Here is a 19560-nt window from a genome sequence, read left to right on the forward strand (position 1 = left end):
AGCCTATTTCTGCTTAATTGTTTTATTTCTGGCTCTATCACTGACTTGCTGCATGATCTCCAGTAAATCACTGGGCTACTCTTAATCTTAATTTTACAATCTCCACAATGAAGAATACTATTAACTCCCATTTGTGAAGGTACACCTGGGTTAAATGCATACCTGAAAAAAGCTGAATATGCAAAAAAGTCTGATTCTCAACTATCCCTTATCCTGTAAAAAAACTGAAGATCTCATCTCGGAAACACCAAGTTTTATGATAAATRAGTTAGATCTATTCAGTGTCTTCATAAAATGTTAAGACAAACAAAGAGAGGGAGAGAGAGGAAGGGAGTGTTAGCTGCATTTCAAAGGAACACACGGCACATGCGTACTATACATCAAAATGAAGTTAAACATACTGAGATCCCAAGCCTTTAAACAATCAGGCATCTGTACACTTTTTGCATCGATATAGTCAAACTGGTTTCACATCTAGCAATATGTAGTAATGTTCATTACAGTTTCTGGACTCCCAAATACTGGTTAGTTATGTTTTCTACCAGCTAATTAAAGCATACTTTTACTTTTGGAAGGGAATGGAGAGAAAAGGACATGCACTGTTATGGACATGACTGTTCTAGTTCTTTTTTCACATTATGCTATTCAAAATTTTAGGAGTGCATGGTTATTTCAAGGAACCTTATCTAGGTGTTCACTATGTGAACAGTTACAGTCATACCTGTAGTGACATTCAGTTATGCTCGAGTCCAGGAGACAGAATACATATAACATGCTGGCTAACTGACAGTTGCCCTGCTATCCCAAGTACTTGTTTTCATTATACTTTGCATCAAGAAGAATCACTTGCGCTCTGGATTTTAAGTGCACTAGAGTGGACTGCCTATAAATTCCAAGGGCTTCATCAGAGCCCATTTGACCAGAGATACACCTTGCACATCATCATCTTGTCGGTGACACCTCTTTCTTTCCCTCCCCAAAGAGGCTGTATTTTCTGCTTGTTTTCACGAATATGAAAGAAACATACTTCAGGAAACACTGTACATTATTTTCCTTCAGCGTTAACATCCGCATTAGGATCAGAAATTAATTGCCACACTGGATCAGACCACTAGGCACCAAACTGCTTTTATGTCTCAAGTAACAAACTAAGGAGAAGAAAGTACAAACTCCCTTAGTAGTCAATTCCTGTATTATCAGGAAATGAAAACAAGTCTCTAGTTCACCAGTATGCCATCCACTCTTATCTTGCCAAAAATCATTTGTCTCCTTTCTGCATTAATTAGGTCTAATCTTCTCTTTTCCACCACCCTCCAAATTTTTCATGCCTCTAGATAATTTTCAGTTTATCTCTGGTCACTGCAGAATATTATAGACAGACCAACATTCTCCACCATAACATACATATGAAAACTAAGGAAATGCATCTCTATTTCCCCCTAACTAACATTGGTCTTTGAGTAGTTCTGTGGACCACTTCTCTGATCTAAGCAAGTTATAACTTAGCTCAATGATTCAACTAGATTTTGAAGATGTTTTTTAATCACTTTAAGGATTATTCCTCCTTAAAAACCCTTTATTCACTTCATAGCAAAAATATTGGCTGCCATGCCAGATCTGACGCTAGCAACAGCTATATGACAGAGGAAACCAGAATCTCAGGAATGAAGTACTGTCTTTCTAGACAGCCCATCTTACTGTCTAGTATCATAAGGTTTTGTTTCATAATCTGCATCATCATAACGACAGGACTGATGGTCTAGATCTTCAAAACATACTGCTCTTTTAGAGATTATCTACAGATCAAAGTTTTTGTTGTAATGGTATCAGAAGAGTTAAGTAATACAACACTTCTACTTTGGGCACTATTTCTTGCAGTGCAGAAAGGAGAATAGAGGACAATGCTTAGGCTAGTAGGGGTATCAGTATGACTCTCTGCACAGAAGAAAACTTAATCCACAAGGCAGGCTAGAAATTCTATTGGTACAAAATACGCGGGGATCAAATTCTAGGAAGCCCTGGTAACCTTTCCAGTGATGTATGCCTCTGCATTTTTCTTGGTTCAGAAACAACAAGCCAGACTCAACACTGATTTGCATCTTAAGAAGTTTCCTGTAAGTCAAAAGAACTGCCTATGTGTCATGTCCACAATAAATGTAGGCTGTTCTTTAGAAAGTTTACTAAGATAAAGTTAAAACTCTGAAAATACAGATACATTTGTGTGTCACAGTCATGTTTTTCTTTTAACAGATGGGTTATGTTTCATGATAAAAAAATGTTTGCATTTAATGTATTAAGATTAATTATTAATAAGGAAGCAAGTATATTTTCATAAGGCTAGAGCTTCAGAATTCAGGTGCAAAATTACAGCTCAGTTTGCTCAGTAGATGAACTTAAAATACCTTTAAAACTAAGTTTAAGGCAGCTGTTAACAGTGCTGCATTACTCACAATGGCTTAATTGCAGCATCAGTTCAGAATAATCTACATTACAAGTGACTGTACAGAAGCAGAACTTATTCTGGGCTACGACATGACTTCCAATAAGTAAAGCTGTATGCAGCAATTCTGGAGGGAGGGAGAACATGACATTACAAAAGAAATCTCCCTATTACCTACCTTTTCAAGAAATACAAATTTGTAACAGTTCTCTCTCTAGCTGGGCTAAGCAATTTTTCCATCTGCTTGATCAGCACGTAATTGTGGCAAGTTCAAGAGGACATGAACTCCACCGACAGCTCCCAAAAGAGTCACGATGGTAAAGCTGTCTTCCAAAAACTGGCATGCTGTCTTTCACACAGTTAAAACAGAAATTGCAACAAAAGACTTACCTCGCATTTACACACACAAAAGGCAGAAATGAAGTGGCAGAGGAAAGTACTTTCCTTACTGCCAGATTTTTTATTCACAAGTCGCAAGTACATTTGGAACATAAAATTCCCAAGGACAACTAAACAGAAGCTCCAAATTCTCTTCAACAGAAAAAATATTTCTACTGATTTAGGTTCTTCCTCTAATAAAGAGATTAATCAGGGGATCAACATGAAGGACCATCTATAACCGGTGACGCATTTCTTTGCGCACAAGCTCTGCACACTTGGGCATGACTTCAATTTTCTGCATGCCCACACACACATCTGCTGAGAACACAGAGATTTCCATCTCTTGGAGGGATTTCCAAGACACTGGGCYGAAAGCCACAACCCTGCTCTTCTCTTGCACTGGGCAGCAGAACTGGCAGGGGAGGAGAAGGGTGCTTTCTGCGCCAAGCCTCCTTACTCCCTGCAACACAGCTCCATGAGACAGCATCTGCCAGAGCTCCCCTCTTGCCAGTAAGGTCAAGGACCAGAACCATTTTTACAGTAAAGGGGAACTTACCATCCTGGATTCACCTCAGAGACTTTGTGCTAGGCACGTGTGAAAGCTACACAATACATCCAAGTGTCCCATCCAAAAGGCTATCTGTGAGAAATGCTGGAACGGAAAAAAACTGCAGCTGGATACACTCCAATGAAAATGAAGCTGTTCACTTTCCTGCTCACCAGCACTAACACCAGAGCATTTTTCTGATATGAGGAGAAACATTTTCCTTCAAACTGCTAAGACTTCTTCTCCCCCCTCCCTTTATGAATGGTAAATGAAGATACTAAACTTTGAAGTTGGCACTCATTTATTCCACAATTAACAACACGGCAAATCTCTCAAATTACTGTACTGTATATATTTCCCAAGTAATCCCGGAACATGCTAGGAGGAAGTAAAGCAATAGTGATTTCCTGCAGAATATGCCAAATAGGCAGATTGAGTTTGCTTAGAAAGTGCTGATAAGCAAGAACCGCTTAACAGAAAACCTGAGTTCACGCTTACCAAATGACAACTTGTAGTTATTAAGAATACACTTTTCTGATTCTCTTAATGTGTAAAAAGACTTTCAGTTTCTCTATTTTACACAAAACTATACCGCTAGGGACCAAAGGTAGAAACAAAGATTGTGCCCAAATTCAAGTACTTTCATAAAAGAAAGGTTTTTTGGATTTTTGGACCTGAAAACTCTGTTTCAGAATRAGAAACAATTACATTCCCAGCTTACAGATAAGTGATCTTTTTCAGTTGGAACTTCACTCTTTTTTTTAATCATCAGACTTGCTAAATAAAAGAGCATCCAGTTTATTTGTATGTTTTCTCTGTAGGAATAAACATCTTTCACACATTAAAAGGTAGAACTTACGTCATTTAAACAAAAACAGAATACTGGAAAGCAGAACTGTTGAGTACAAGTGTAATTTTTACAGTCACTCTGGAAGATTCATTCACATCCAATATATATTTGGACATCAGATAGTCTTCAGACATCAAGAACACAGCAGAAATATCACAAACATCTGAATTCCTCTGAAAATAATTTAGAAATTTCAGTTTCAAGCCATAGATGTGCTCTGGTGTGCAAAGAAGTAAAAAAGCATACTTGTACCCAAGATTCTCCCGTTCCAGAACTGTTAGCTCCGAGAGAGCAAACCTCTAGAGTACATCTCCCCATGACATATTTATCTAAAGTGGCTGCACACATATAATGACGGCTTCTGCTTAGTGATCACGGTCATTTTGAGTTTGTTTAAATACTGCAGCCCAATGCTTATAAACTAATCCCAGAACGTTTTGAAATGCTTCAAAGCTTTTAGCGGGGGTAACCCTCTTGCCCAGGCTTTGCAGATGAAGCTGACCACAGTTCACTGGAACCAGCCAGCCCAGATAACTAAGATGAAAGCAGACATTTCCTGAAAATATCTTGAAAGCTTTCCATTAGACTGTACCAGGGGTATACACTAAAAACGGCAAATGTCCATGCTTGTATAGTAACGAATTCTACAACTGCTTTCTCCATTCTGTCTTGAACTACTGTATGCGCATCTTTTTATCTGCTTCATTTGATATCTTGTAAAGTTCTTTGGTGGAAAAGATACACCTTCTGCATTCTAGTTTACACTACATTATAAAGCAGATACTACTATAATATACAATTCTACTAATATACTGAACATTCAAAACAGGAAGATGCAGAAATCTGCCACTACCAAAATTATTACAACCGGCATATAAATAAGGCATTTGATCTACAGATCATTTTAAAGAGTCACCTATGCCATCTTAGAAATTAATGCAATTATTTGAGCATAATCTCTTCACTGGCTCTCAAAGTGTATTCTAGGAAAGTCTATAAGTATTGCTGAATGTGCTGGTCAGAAAGGCAAGACTGCCTCAGGCTAGATTTTCAATAAAGGTTCAGACTAGYTGTTCATATTTTATATGATAATTTGATTGACTAAATCCAGCTGTTCACTAAAAAGAAGATATACTCCACTATTGGGATTTCCAACACATTACATTTACAGAGAGATATTTACACTGTCCAATTTCAGGCACCTTACTTTTAAGCTAAGGATCAGAAGCCCAGGTTTCTTTAACAGTCAATAGGCTCAAGAGCATATAATTGCTTTGAATAGCTTCTGGAGGACCAGCAGACTATACAGGGAGCCTAAGTCTAATTTAAGCACCAAAATTAGGTGTTCTGACTATCCTACATAGAGTATCTTACAAAGAGTTAGTTCACAAACACACACATGCACACACACACGCTCACTCTAATGAAGAGAGGATAGTATTATCATAACGCAATACACTGCATTAAGAGGTGATGATACTTGAATTCAATACAGCAGTAATGATGATAGCGATTCTGGCTAGTAGCATAGCAGAGCTCAGAGACCACAAAAAGTGTCAGGGTACTCCAAGTGCACTGTGAAGCTCCGTGTACTGTATCAGCCCTTAGCAGACACTAGCCATATATGAGAAGGAAGTGGTGAGCCACAGCCTCTATGCACAAGATGGGGTGCAAGCAAAGTCCAACAGTTGCTACTTTAAATGAAACAACACTCCCCCCCGCAAGCAAAACAAAAAAATACTTGAGGTCTTGGTAGTTTCTTCTGATGTATACCCTGAAATCCCATGCTCACTCTGCCTTCTTTAGTCCATATTCTTACACTTCCTGCTCCCCAGGGTCCCTGTAATATATATGATCTTCCATCTAGTTGGAAAGAGGAAGTATTATCCCTTTTCAGGGTGTTGCTTATGCTACTTCACTGATTAGCATTAGGAGTAAAGTGGCCATCCTATATTTGGGACCAGGTCAAGACCGGTTAATAGATCTCCAGAAAAGGTTTGCCTCTTTCAGTGAAAGAAGCTAGTCAAGACCCACTCTTTGACCCAGGCTCCAAATAATTTCTCAGTCTAAGTGACATTACATCTGCTGCAGCATGCATAGTTACTCAGTATAGTTAAGGGGAGACCAGAGAAGACTTCATACAGTACAATCCTTTCTGTGAGCAATATTAGTAAGATATGGCAGGTTCCCTGGAAGACTATAGGAAGTGAGAAATGCTCACAATCTGAACACCTGTTTCCCAAGGGACTTGGCCAGGTTCCTGGACAGGTTTTCAGGTCTTCTCTGCACACTTCTGGATTCCACTAAATCTTCAAGTATGGTAAGAATTTCTAAAAAATTAAGTGTTCTGTGTTGCTCTTTCAAGAAAGGATGCAACACTCATCAGCTTCCACATAGAAAAAACAAGAGCAACCGTCATGTTCACTCCACCCTGTCTGCTCCTGACATTCTGGCACAGCTTCTCATAAGAAGGGGCTCAGAGAAGTTGTCCAAAATTTGAAGATCTTCAGCTTGCAATAAACTTATAATAAGCTGGAGTCAATGAGAGTTTTGCTCAGGACTTCACTAGAATAATATCAGATAAGAAATCCACTTTATTTTGGGATCAATTTTAACTGTCATTTGCTTATGGGTGGACCCTTGGGCAGGGGGGAAAGGTATAAAAAAGATTTGGCTCTATGCTTCTAACTGCTACTAATAACATTTTAAAAAACCTGTAAAACAATTATTAGGTATGTAAACATTTAGGGCTCATCATATGCAGCAGAGACCAGTGACATATTTTAACCCATGATCAAAACAGTTACCATTTCATTAAATGTAAAGGAACTATTTGAAAAATTCATAAGATCCGTTTCACAAATTACCAATTCAACCATAAGAATATACAGTAAAAATGACAAAAGATTTGTTCTTACAGTTGATAAAAAATTTATGCCAAGGCATTCAAGTAAAGTTACTTTCTGTGTTCTGATTTAATGAATCATTTGAGCGGTATCTGGCTGGGTGACACAGACGTAAGGCTCGCTGAAGCCTACTCTGATGCCTACTGGTATAGCCTTCCTTGGGACAGTAAAGCCAAAACAATGTGTCAGACTGAAGTAATATCAAAGAAAGTAAGTGCAGTACAGAGGATGCTATGAGGTTGGCCCACAAYGCTTCCTGACCTCTGAATGTCTGTAAGTACTTCTCTGTCCTACAGGCTCCAGTGACCCAGCAAGCCCAAAAGAAGCAGCAGTAGTGCAGTAATAAACAGTCTCTGAAACAAGATTTTTGCAATCTTGTAATTCAAGCTGAAAGACATAAAAAGATTGCTTGATGGTTTCAACCCTGCTGGAAGGTAGGGCCTGACACTGTGTGAAACCACCAGTGATTTCTTAAAGGTGAACTAATGTTAAATGTTTAATATGAATTTGTGAAAGAACTGTTTTATTACACTGCAGAGTTTTTAATCTTTCTTTTTAACTTCAGAAATGTACATTAATTGGAAAATATAAATTAAGGAAGTTACTTGATGCATATGACTACAGTTTTTATACTTCGAGTTTCAGTATAGAAGCTTACTGAAAGAGATTATAATAAAATCAAGCTTCCAGTTAGGAAAACCCTCATAAAGAATTTAATTCTGTAGAATGTAGAACAAAGCTGAGGAGGGGTCTAGGCACTGCAGTATCATAATCTTAAACAATAAAGTGAATACACACACACACACACACACAAATGTTTCAACATTCCTATCAGAAAGTTAGGGCTACTAAACAGAAGTTTCCCGTCTCAAAGAAGTTTGCCAGAATATTGAAAGATAATTCAAGCAAACATTTAGAAACACACCATATCTACCAAAATAATTTCACTTTTATCATGAAAGTGAATTCTTCAATGTATTTACAAGAAAAATTACAAAGGAATAATAAAAGGTAATTTTCTAATTTCAAAAAGTTAATGTTTTCCAAAACAAGGGAAGAATGTTACTGATTATGGAAAGTGTAACAGTTATGCCACATGCAAATAACACACGTGTCATTTTGTATAAGATACTGTCAGAGAGGGGAAGACTGCTTCGCAGCAGCGAATGGAGAAAAGTGAAGCATCCTCTTCCTTCCTACCACCTTTCCTCTTGAAGACAAAACAAACAAACATAACTTAAAAAAAATAATAAGCATCACATTTGTCCACTGTTAACATGCTGTTGCAAGTGGGACAATCACCTGTTTTGTCAAGAGAAGTTACTTCGTTTGCACAAAAAGATATTTATGTTGATTCCCCCATCAGTTTCAATAAATTTTTCCCCACTTCTATCTGAAAACTAAATCTTGTCTCGATAGGCTGGTTAAGATAGTTGTCAATGACAGTATTTTACATTATAGGTTACTTACGCAGATAACAAGACAATAGCAATTAGAGTCCATTCAGGCATTTTGTGAATAATATTTCTGTTTGTTAACCTGAAAAATAGTAATTAAAGAACATCAGAACATTTTAAAGTCAGAGTGAAGATTAACAGATTTTGACTGCTGAATTTTCATTTAAGTCTACCATTAAGATTTAATATGCTACATTATAATGTGGCAATTACAGCTGTATATGAGCAATTCACCAGCTTTCAGGGTTCTCTCTCATCTCAACCTGTAATGAAGAGATTGCAGAATTCTCAACACGTCTCTTTGTTCTATACGAAAATGGGACGTGAAGAGTGAACAGAAGCTAATTCAGAGAAATAGTTCTGACTGCTGTGAGGGCTCAGCTTTCCCTCTTATCCAGCGGGAAATTCTCAGGAACTGCACATACATTTCTGAAAAGATGGACCTTCCTACACTCAGTTTCCCCCCTGTTGGTTCCAGATCCAGACTTGCTGTAAGAGCTAATGTTGTGGAAACAGACTGGATTTTGTAAGAAACTAGAAACTGTCTTCTGATGATTCTTACTATTAACAGAACCCCTGAATTCTAAGTTATTCAGTGGGAGCCAGTGCAGATATAAGAGGAGGAAAATGACATGTGCATCAAGAACCACGTGGGTATTCAACAAAAGGGCTGCTGTATTTTATGCCTCATGACACATTTGGTTTAACTTCTAGGTAAGGCACAGCTGCTTCAAGTCAAATGCAGAGGTCACGCTTGAACTGTTACAGCCAATTTTGAGTGTGATCCATGGTGTTCAGGACAAGAGTAATTTTACGGAAAAGTCACAGCTAACAATGAATCTGCAGCTATGTGGGTGTCCAAAATGGTTAGCAGAATTAATTTGATTTAGACAGATGGTGCCATACAACAGAAATACCAAGAGGTAAGTGCTTCTTGATCTCAGCCTCCTTTCTGTCTTGCCAAGTATAAATTCAGATCCAGAATGAAGCTATCCTTCATTCATATCCACTTCTACAGGCACTGGTGAAGATGAGAGGTTGCTTGAAGGTGTGGGGGTGATCGTTTTCCTAAAAGGTGGTATTTCGCCTGCTCTACCAGGAGCTTCATACCAGTGTTCAGTAAGAGAGGAGAGACAGAGAGGATGGAGGACATCAAGTCCTGCAGGGGTATAACAGGTTTCCATTGTATCTTCAAGGCTTACTTTAGGAGAAAGGACTTAAGTCAGTTTTAGGCACTTCAAAGGAAGAAACTGTTCCTGGAAGTTTTAACCTGGGGAAGCTCACAGAAAAAAGTACTTTTGGAAGTCACCTATGGAAAAATCACATGGCAGCATTAGCAGCAGAAGTTACAATCAGCTGCCTAGCCAGTAGAGGCTTTATCACTGGATCTCTTCACGTTACCTGTTCTGGCAATTTTACCAGAACATTACTAACTAAACGTGCAGCATGACAGATGGTCATCACACAAATTATGGTAGCTCCAACAAACGAAAGTTAAGTGTGCCTCTAATTTCTTACTAAATCACAGCTGCAGACAGGGTGGAGACATATCCTTTCTGACTGTTCATGTACAATAATTCCAGCTTCAGGACCAGGAGAACATATTGCTATGCTCAGGGGCTCCCAAAGCATAGCAATCTATGAAGATCGGTTTAGTGTCCCAATACAGGAACTAAAAGACTTCTTTTTTCCAAACTGCAAGAGTACATTGTGTAAGTATAGCAATTTTAAAATCAAATACCTGGTAACAAATTCAGTTTCAAGAGAATTTTGTTTTTGGTTTTTTAATTTTCTTTGAGCAAGAATATAATTATGAAAAAAGATGTTAAAAAATGGGAAAAGCCAAGTATTTGGTGCTTGCTATTGTTAAAATTCAAATTCTGTTAACTTTATGAAAAATTAGAAAAAAATCAAAAAGGCAATTGGAAGTGCACAGTTATCAATAAGATGCTTTATACAATTCTTTCACATTCCTTTGTTTCAGAAAGATGATAAAAATTCTTAGAATTTATTTTTAAGGGGAGCAATGATCAAAGCAATATTGTCCTCTTTTTCTCCTCAAATTCCAAAAGTTTTCCAACCAAACTATGATTTGTAGGCAATGATTACTCAAGTAGTGCCTCTACAGCCCTAATTCCGTTAGGTGATRAAAGGAAAAATACGTATCATTTACTACATGCACAGAAACTGTAATGACAAATCAGAACCAATAGTTTTGGTAAATACAGATTATATTTGTTATTAAAAGATTCATGTTCACCAATTACCATTTGAAATAGCTAATGGCAGTACGTAGCAGAAGTTAGTACCTGCTAAACTGTTACATTTTCCGGTTACAGAACAGGAGACAAAACAAAGGCTGAAGGTCTTGACTCAATACTGATGACAGTGATAAACACTACTAAGAAATGCCTGATGGAATCATCCTGACAGGCAATTCATATGTAACATTCCAGTTAATCTGCTACGATGAGATACAGTGGAAGAGACAGCTCCAAATCACCTGGGAAAACTCTGTCAAATAGAGAAAGCTGCTTTATTTCAATGCTCTACAAGGAGCCATATTGATTAGAGCACAGGAAGGTGTCATTCTTGTACAAAAACTGAGAGATGCAGTTATTTGTGTCAATTAACTCCTATTCAATGTTAGTATTGATTGGCAAGGTCTCAACACTAGTCACTGCCATCAATATGCTATTTACAAAGGAGGTTGTCAGAAGACACAGATAACCTGCAGGATACGGCAGTATGGATTTGCTGATGTACTACTGTCACTGGGCCGGATGAACTGTCAGGCTTCCACAAGGAGTAACCTTTCGATTACACCACCTGACCTGAAGCACTTGTGCAACTGCATTGAAAAAGCCATTTTAGGCAGATCAGACTAAAGCTAGCAACCTACAGGTGTGAAGCCTTAAATAATAAGGAGCAGTGGAAGGGCAGGCACTTTCAAAAACAAGCTGTGTGTCAACACCAAGGCCTCTGAAGAGCAAAGCTTTCAGAAAACAGTGAAGTGCAAGTCCTCTATAAAAATGGTTCATTAATTCTTTGTCTTGCCTCTAGCCAAAACTGTTACTTCAGAACAATCCGTGAAAGAGAGGAGAAAAAGGTCATGAGAGTTCTGCCATAAAGGTATCACATGGAAATGTAAAAACACAGCAAAACTTTGAGTCTGCAGCTTGGGTAACAAAACTTTGGGTTTAGCAGTGAAATATTTTTTGTCAAGGAGTTTGACTAAATTCTCCCTGCCCTCCCCACTTAAGAAAATATACAGCTCTCAAAATACAGTGTATCCACCTAGCCTCTGCAAGGCTGGATAAGTACTCCAAGAAAGCTGGAAGACGATCCCAAATAGCTCTGTGGGCCACTTAGTTGCTGGTTTGTGGGTGTTGTAGTTCACTCCAGCACCCTGCAGGAAGATGCACTGCAGCTGGACTTAACTGCTTCCACCACCCAGTGGGCAACAGGACCCACAGAGCATTTTTAATACTCTATGAAAAGCTCGGATTGGCGGATTGGATCAAAGTGACAGAAGCTGATGGGATAAAGGGCTAAAAGATGCAGAAAAATTCCATTATAAATCACCTTCCAGTAACTGATTAGAGCACAGCCTGCAATAAAAAGTGAACTCTGGTATGAAAGTTGTGGGAGTACGGCAAAGACCAAAGTTAAAGTAACCACTAAATGAAAAACTAAAGCCAAAAATGACAAAGAGCAGCACACACAGTTGGTCCTACTTCTTTTCCTTTGGTACACCTTCTCATTCAATTACTGTCAGCTGCTGATTTTGCTAGCAAAACTCCATTAATGAATGATGGCCAAGTGATTTGTAGCCAGTGCCTGCTGCAGTAGCAGATTAGCAGATTCAAGCACATCCTTAAGAGCCCTGAGATAGAACTTGGACAGGAACCCCAACAACCTGGAAGTTATAGAAAAGAAACTCTGAGCAATGCAAGGGTTCACCACCCTTTCCCCAGCAGTATTACGTTCTCTGAAATTTATAGGAAACTGCTTTCTGACAGGAATGCTGTCTAACAGGAAATGGCAGAGGGACACAAGGATTATTGCGCTGAATTAAAGTTTATCCCCTAATTTGTCCCTAGCATCAGATATTTTGAATGAGATGCCTGAAAATGCAACTGGTTCATATAAAATAATCTCTCATAATTTTTGCACCCATTTATAAATTATATTCTAGGGTATTCTTTCCTTTTCTAAAAGTTCATCTATTCTTACAAAGAGAACATACCCATCATCTATGAACATCAAGTCTTTGTGCATCTGATGAAAGAATATTCCCTTAAACAGGCCCATGCTGGCTCTCTTTCAGTTTTACCCATGTCCTTGCTCTTACACTTGGAGAAGAAGAAAAAGATGTGCCCCAAATAGAGAAGACTTTTCTTCCTTTTACAGTTTTATTTTGTTGCAAGGCAATGTGCTCAGTGTCTTCACAAGTAAAGCAACCTTTTCATTCACACATCTAAATTCCTAGATGCAGGCAAATATAAATTCAGTTCAAAAATTTGAACCATTAGTTTGGCCATTTGCCTATTCTGTAAGGCAGCAAGCTGATTCCATGGATTAGGATCTAAGGTTGAGATTTCAGAGGAGCTCAGCTAACTATTAATTTTTTAGATTTTATTCACACTAAGATGAGGGAAGTTGTATTTTAACTAAGCCGGGTTAGCATAGGCATATACTGAAGCATAGATTTTCTTTAGGCTCCAACTACACCAGCTTAACAGTAAAAGATAGCTCCTCTCCCTTTGCCCCAAACAGAGAGCAGCATATTTACATACTGAGTTATAATTTAGTTTGATTATAACCAGCAAAAATGACCTACTATTGTACCTTTACATTCTCTTCAAGAGGAAGTTATTTACTTTGGTGATCTGCTGCTTTAGAAACAGGTCTGCACTAATGAATCCACCTGCATGCTCAAGTTTGACATGGTCATAGTAAATGTTCTAATTATGTTAGCAAACACTGTTATATCCATCCTATCTTGTTATAATGGTATGCTCAATTGACAATTCAGTCACATAAACCAGTACTCCCCAGTGCTGAAGAGAAAAGGTCRTTACAATTCTGAGACTTCCATATTTCCATACAGAACCCTGTCTACAACAAAGTGTTGCTGACTAAGCTGAAACTCAGAATTTAAACCTGCAATTAGTAACGGTAACATGTTAAAGCCTGTTGGTGAGCATACATTAGGTAGCATGCACTAATAATACTTATTTAAAAGCTAAAAGATTATCTTGGAAAAAAGGTTAAGACAAAGCTTTAATAAAAAGTCTTGAACACATCTTTAAGCAGCAACTATAACACATTCATTGACAAAGAGTTCAATGTCAACAGCRAGCTCTATAAAAGGAGTTAAAATATTTGTAACCATAGGGTACAAAAGAAATTCTGTTTTCAATATGTGCTATTAAGCGTCTTCTTTTTTTTTTTTTTAAATCACATTCACAAACTTAATCATTTAGCCTAGATTTCTATATAAATAGCTCATTTTCTCTTGATCTTTCAACAAAGTGCCCTTACACACTCCGGAGAATTATTTGACATCTCAGTTTTCGTAACAAAAGCTTACAGGCACTGAGGGACTTTGCTTGGGAAGAGCTATAACCATTCTAAAATGTCTCTTGAGATCCCTCTAGTGCGTTTCCCAGCAGTGATGATTAAATAAAATGCTGCCCAAAGGAGGCTGAACTGCAAGTGTTCCTTTAAAAACCAATGGAGCTGAAAATTGTTGTTGCTCAGTTCACCACACGCTCTTTTACCCTTCTTCAACTGAGCTCTAGTACTGCCACGCGTTTTATCTCCTACCTTCTTCAGCAAGTTCTTCAGGCTGAAATATTCCCCGTATAAAACGCAGAAAAGAGCACTTGCATTTGTCAGTGCTGCCTCCTTATTCATTAAGCATTTTAACCACATTAACAAAGAAAGCAACAATTTATAAGCTCTGCAAACACAAGTACAGGTTAAAACTTATCCTAGGTCCCCCTGTAAAAGCATTCAACCTCAAATCAGTGAGAATACTCACATGAGGTAAATTTAAGCCAATTTACAGAATTGGGGAATCAAACCTATGTCTTCGTCTTAATATCCCTGAGGTAGCATTTGTGCATCAACAGATCCTCCTGTATCAGAAATGCAAGAAGGAAAAAGGGCCCAAAGGCCTTTACTACTTCTCTATTTCCTGTACTTTTATATTTTTTGCTATCAGCAACAATAAAACTCTTAAGGACTGCAATTACAGAATCGAGTTCAAATGTTAAAAATTCTAATTAAAGGAGATCATGCATAGTGTTACCAGAAAGGAAAAGGAAGAAGAATAGGTTCCATAACTAGAAATGCCACATACAGAAATCAGTATTCCAGTGGGGTGCTTCAGGTAAGATAAATCGTAAGGGCTTCAGGTGGAACTGGGTTTCTACTCATGAAAGCCTAGATTCCTTGTGGCAAATGCCACAAGAATGAGTTTTTGAAAGGTACATGTAAACTTCATGTAGCTTAGTGGGAAAAAATTTGTTTTAAGAGTGATAGACTACACACAGTTAGCAACTGATGTTGCTCCTTACCCTAACAATGCTTCAGGATGCAGGACCTGCTCTAGGTCCAAGATATGAGAGTTGCGGCCCAAAGAAACCTAAAAACATTCAGAGAAGTTACTACTATTCTGATTTCTCTCTTTCTTTAGTGCCAGTGTTTCCAAATACCCTCTTCAGTGCTTCTGACTATCTGTGGTGATTAAAGTGTTCTCTAGATTTACTTCTCCTTTCCCTTAAAATCAGAAGCTGGACAGGTCAAGCTGGACCTTCTTCCTAGTTCTGGAAGCTGGTGGTAACAATTATTAATCACATTAAAACCATTTAGCCCAGCTATAGAGAGCACAGAGCAAAAAAAAAAAAAAAAAAAGTGACAGATCTCAGAAACTCATGCTTAATAGGAGGTGACAAGGTAGCAGAACCTTTAAAAGACTCACCATCATCCTCCAGAGACCATTGGCCTAGTTTTTAAAAACCTACAAATAATTCTGGCGACCCAGCCACTGTCAGGAGCAGGGGATGGGGATGACTTGTTAGTCCATAGGGAATGCGACATACCTACATGAAGACACAGCTAGAGAAGGACAAATCTGCACTGGGGCCCTCTCTGCGCCCAAATCACTCAACAGCATGTGTAATTAACCAATTAAAAAAAAAAAAAGACCCTTAAAAACAAACAAACAAAAAAACAACAACAACAAAAGACCAATACTTACCGGAAAGTTTTGACAAGACTTTTTAGTTCTGTGTAAACATCACCCAAGGTAATCTGAAGAGGGCCCAAAACTGCAGGTAATCTAGAGGGCAAAATACATTGGTTAACATAATTTCTCTACAACAGCTTGTTTATAAAAATAAGAAGCTCTAATTCAGTGCAAATACAAAGAAGGCAGTAAATATACTGTTCTACATGTATACTCTATTAACTTCACATTTCAGTTCTGATAAGACAGTCTTAAAACTCAAATAATTTACATTATGAGGAGTAGAATTCTAAGCCTCAATTATTTCAAATATTTATATTTATTTTGGTCAAAAATTAAAATACAAAAGGAATCTACACATCTAAATGAGGTGGGTACACAAAATGTATCTTCTAACCTTAGATGAATCTATGATGCAAAAAGGATGTAACAGAAATAACAGTCCACTATAAGCTGACAGCTGGAATCAAAAATAGTGGAGCAATAGGAAAATTTCAAAAGAAAGAACACAATAGGTTGTCTTAAGAAGGGGCAAGTTTTTTTTTTTTTTTTTAAACAGAATACGTCAGTAGCAAGCTTTTGACATTAATCTCAGAAGGCTGTCAAAACTGATCTCTACAACTGTATCACAAATGACCATCTGAAAAACAAGCAAATTCTTTACAGCAATAATGGCTGTAACTTATAACCAATGCCACTTAGAAAAGGCCAGAACATCCTTGCAGTCTGTTACTTGAAGTGATGATGAATGAGCAGCAACTCCAGCTTGATATTTAAGAAAATAAAAAACGCTTACGCTTTTCTCAGTTTTTCAAGGACAATCCTCTTTCTAATCTGCATTTGTGCATTTGAATCCACAAGTGGGAAGGTGAGATCTTCCTCTTGATCATCCTGCATTACAACATTAAAAACATGAACATCTGTAACCTAATCATAAATTATACTCAATGCATCAAAATAGTCACATTTTATCAATAAATGTTTAAATAAGAAAACACTGATCTCTGAATAGAAAAAAAAAAAATCAGTAATTTCTTAATGGACAGAACTTTACTTAATCTGACCCAACATATGGTTTGCTTGTTGATCTACTTTTCTCCTTTCTTTGCAAAGCAGTATGCTAGATGCTTTAATACAACTAATGGTAAATTATTTAAAAAATTAAGTCAGACTAAACTTTTTACACAAAGAAGCATTTTGAAAATTATACCCTCTGATGCTAATACCACACTTGAACTTTAAAAACAAAAGCAGTATCACATGCCAATACAAACTGTACAACCTACCTAGTCTAGTCAGCATACTGTTTTTACAGAAATGACGAGAGCACCTGGCTGCTGTCAGTTGGCCCACCTGACTTGGAGGGAGTAAAACCTCAGGCAGCTCTACAATTCTTGCCACCTGCAAATCCTGATTTATTTATTTATTTTTAAGTTATCTAAGTTGCAGCAACATATCCAAAAGGATCCAACTCAGAGAAGTTTAACATAAGTAAAAAAGAGTAGTCTCACTCAAGAAAGAAATAAACCCAAACTCAAGTATGCCCTGTCATGAATTAAAGGAAAAATATTCATTAAATTAAAGTTTTGTTTAGTGAATCAAAGAGGGGAAACAGTAATTTTTCCCCCACACCTGAGACCTACTCTGTCTTACAATGCATTGTTTCTTCTGAGGAAACCTGCCTCACCTGCCCTGCAAGGGAGCAGAGGTTTATAGAAACCTCCGCTACACAGACTCTTTCAATCCCTCGTCCTCTGACTCGGGGTACCAGTCACCAGCCTCACTAGGCAGTGAGCTCTCCTCACACTTGGTTCTGTAACAGCTTCACCTCACTGCAATTAGGTAACACAACAGTTGTAGACTGAAGCATCAGAAAGTCTTTATAAAGGGAAAGGATTCAGCACAGTAGTTGAAGGTTGTATATTCAGCCCTTCTGCAGAGATTACAGAGGCAATTGTACTTTTTGTACACAGACTTTCTCTTGCATTACAAAAACTGCATAGGGTTCATCTACTTCTTAACTCCTCCCATTTCAGTTTACCAGCATTTCCTCTGCTTGCCTCAGACCATGTTCAAGCTGTGCTCAAGCAATGGAATAATCTTTCATGCTTCACAAACTGAAAGGCAGCCTTCAGAACTCAGCGTGCGTTAAACAGTCAAAAAAATTCATTCTTATCAACCTAAAATATGTTTCTTCAAGCTTACGGGATTATTGTGACTTTACCCAACCCTCCTTTTATATTTTGCATTAATAGTTTGTCATAACCTAGGCCAGTATCCACTTATGGAGACAGAAACAAAGACTTTATACAATTCTTTGGAGGCAGACTTTAAACAGCCTGGACACTATTCCGCTGGACACTTACTTTATCTTTGCTGTGATGCTCCTCTACTTGTGCATGCGTCACCGCCTCTTCAGCCAAGATGCACTTTCCTTTATAGAACTCTTTTACTCGAAGTTCCAGAAATTCTGTTTCTTCTTTTAACTTTTTGTAACTAGGCACAGGCTTAATTATTCCACCTGAGCCTCTAAAAGGTAAAGAATGGTTCAAACTGTTTTCAGACTCCTCTGCAGCAACACTATTAAGATCATCAGTTGCATCTAAGTCATCCTCATCAAGCTCTTCGTTCTCTTGGTTGGCAGCTGACGCGCATTCTGATGAGCACAAAGAAGCATAGTTTGAACCATAGAGAAATTTTAAAGTTTCTTCAGTTCTCCATTCCATAAACGTTTGCTTAAGGACTTCTAATAAATTGCCTTTGGCAGCTAGGGGATTAACTGGATCCCTCAGTTCATACTTTTTATGTTGTTTTGAGTTAGCTAGCATTCTTTTAAGCTGTTCTGCCCCTTTTTTGCTCACACCCAGAAAAACTATCTGTGAACCACTACAGATATTTTCATAGTTTTCTGTAGTATTTGATTTTCCAGGAATAGTATTTTTTGAAGGAGTTACAGTTATTTTATTTTGAACAGAGCAAGCGTGCATTTCTTCCTGAGCATCTAGTTTACAATTAGATAGTTGTTCAGTGGCTTCTACCACATCAGAGTCTTCATTTTTAGGGCTGGAATATGTTTTCTGAAAATGTTTCTTTTTGAGGATGCTTTTTCTGTGCAATTGTTGTACAAGATTGGCTGAACTTGACTGACTTCCTGGTAGAACAGAAGAAACAAATTCTTGTTCGGGATCACTACTGCTGTCACTGACAGTGCCCGCAAAACCAGATTCACATGGGTTTGAAGATGCCGTAGGATTTTCAATGTCAGAAGCTTTAATTACTTCATCACGTAGTTTCACCTCTTCTCCAGACTGACCACTGTAACAGAAAACACAAGCCATGGATGAAATAAGAAACAGATATTAACTATAACAGCTTTTGATTATCATATAAGTAAGATCAATAAAGCATTTTTCCCTGATAGTAGAAGCGTACTTTTTCGCTTTAAAGAATCATGGCTTCTCTTCTAAAAGTCCTCTAACTCAAAGAGTTGTAATGTTCTTTAATCAAGAGGGCAAGTATAGCAAGTTCTCAGTTCCTTATTGGCAGTTAAAAAGGAATAGGAAACAAGATATTAAAGAAAGCAAGAATAAGGTCAGACTTTATATATATAAATAAACTTAATACTCTAAAATCAGGGGGACAGCAGAGCTTGTTTCAAGCTTATGCAAGTTTGCCCCCTAATGGCCATGGGTTGCAAAATAAAACAAAAAAATCACCATGT

General features: G+C 37.8%; 1 protein-coding gene across 1 annotated transcript in view; it reads right to left on the bottom strand.

The window, feature by feature from the left end:
- The window catches only part of RPAP2 (RNA polymerase II associated protein 2), a gene marked incomplete at its 5' end in the record, with an annotated part of 45325 nt that overhangs the window by 16719 nt on the left and 9046 nt on the right, over positions 1-19560 (bottom strand). The window contains 4 exons of the mRNA XM_026057588.1: positions 8595-8663; positions 15852-15932; positions 16636-16730; positions 18206-19154. Of these exons, the coding sequence (XP_025913373.1) occupies positions 8595-8663; positions 15852-15932; positions 16636-16730; positions 18206-19154 (1194 nt within the window). The remainder of the gene's footprint in view (positions 1-8594; positions 8664-15851; positions 15933-16635; positions 16731-18205; positions 19155-19560) is intronic.

The sequence above is a fragment of the Apteryx rowi genome, unplaced genomic scaffold (genome assembly GCF_003343035.1).
Source record: "Apteryx rowi isolate R43461 unplaced genomic scaffold, aptRow1 scaffold_14, whole genome shotgun sequence".
Lineage (NCBI taxonomy): Eukaryota > Metazoa > Chordata > Aves > Apterygiformes > Apterygidae > Apteryx > Apteryx rowi.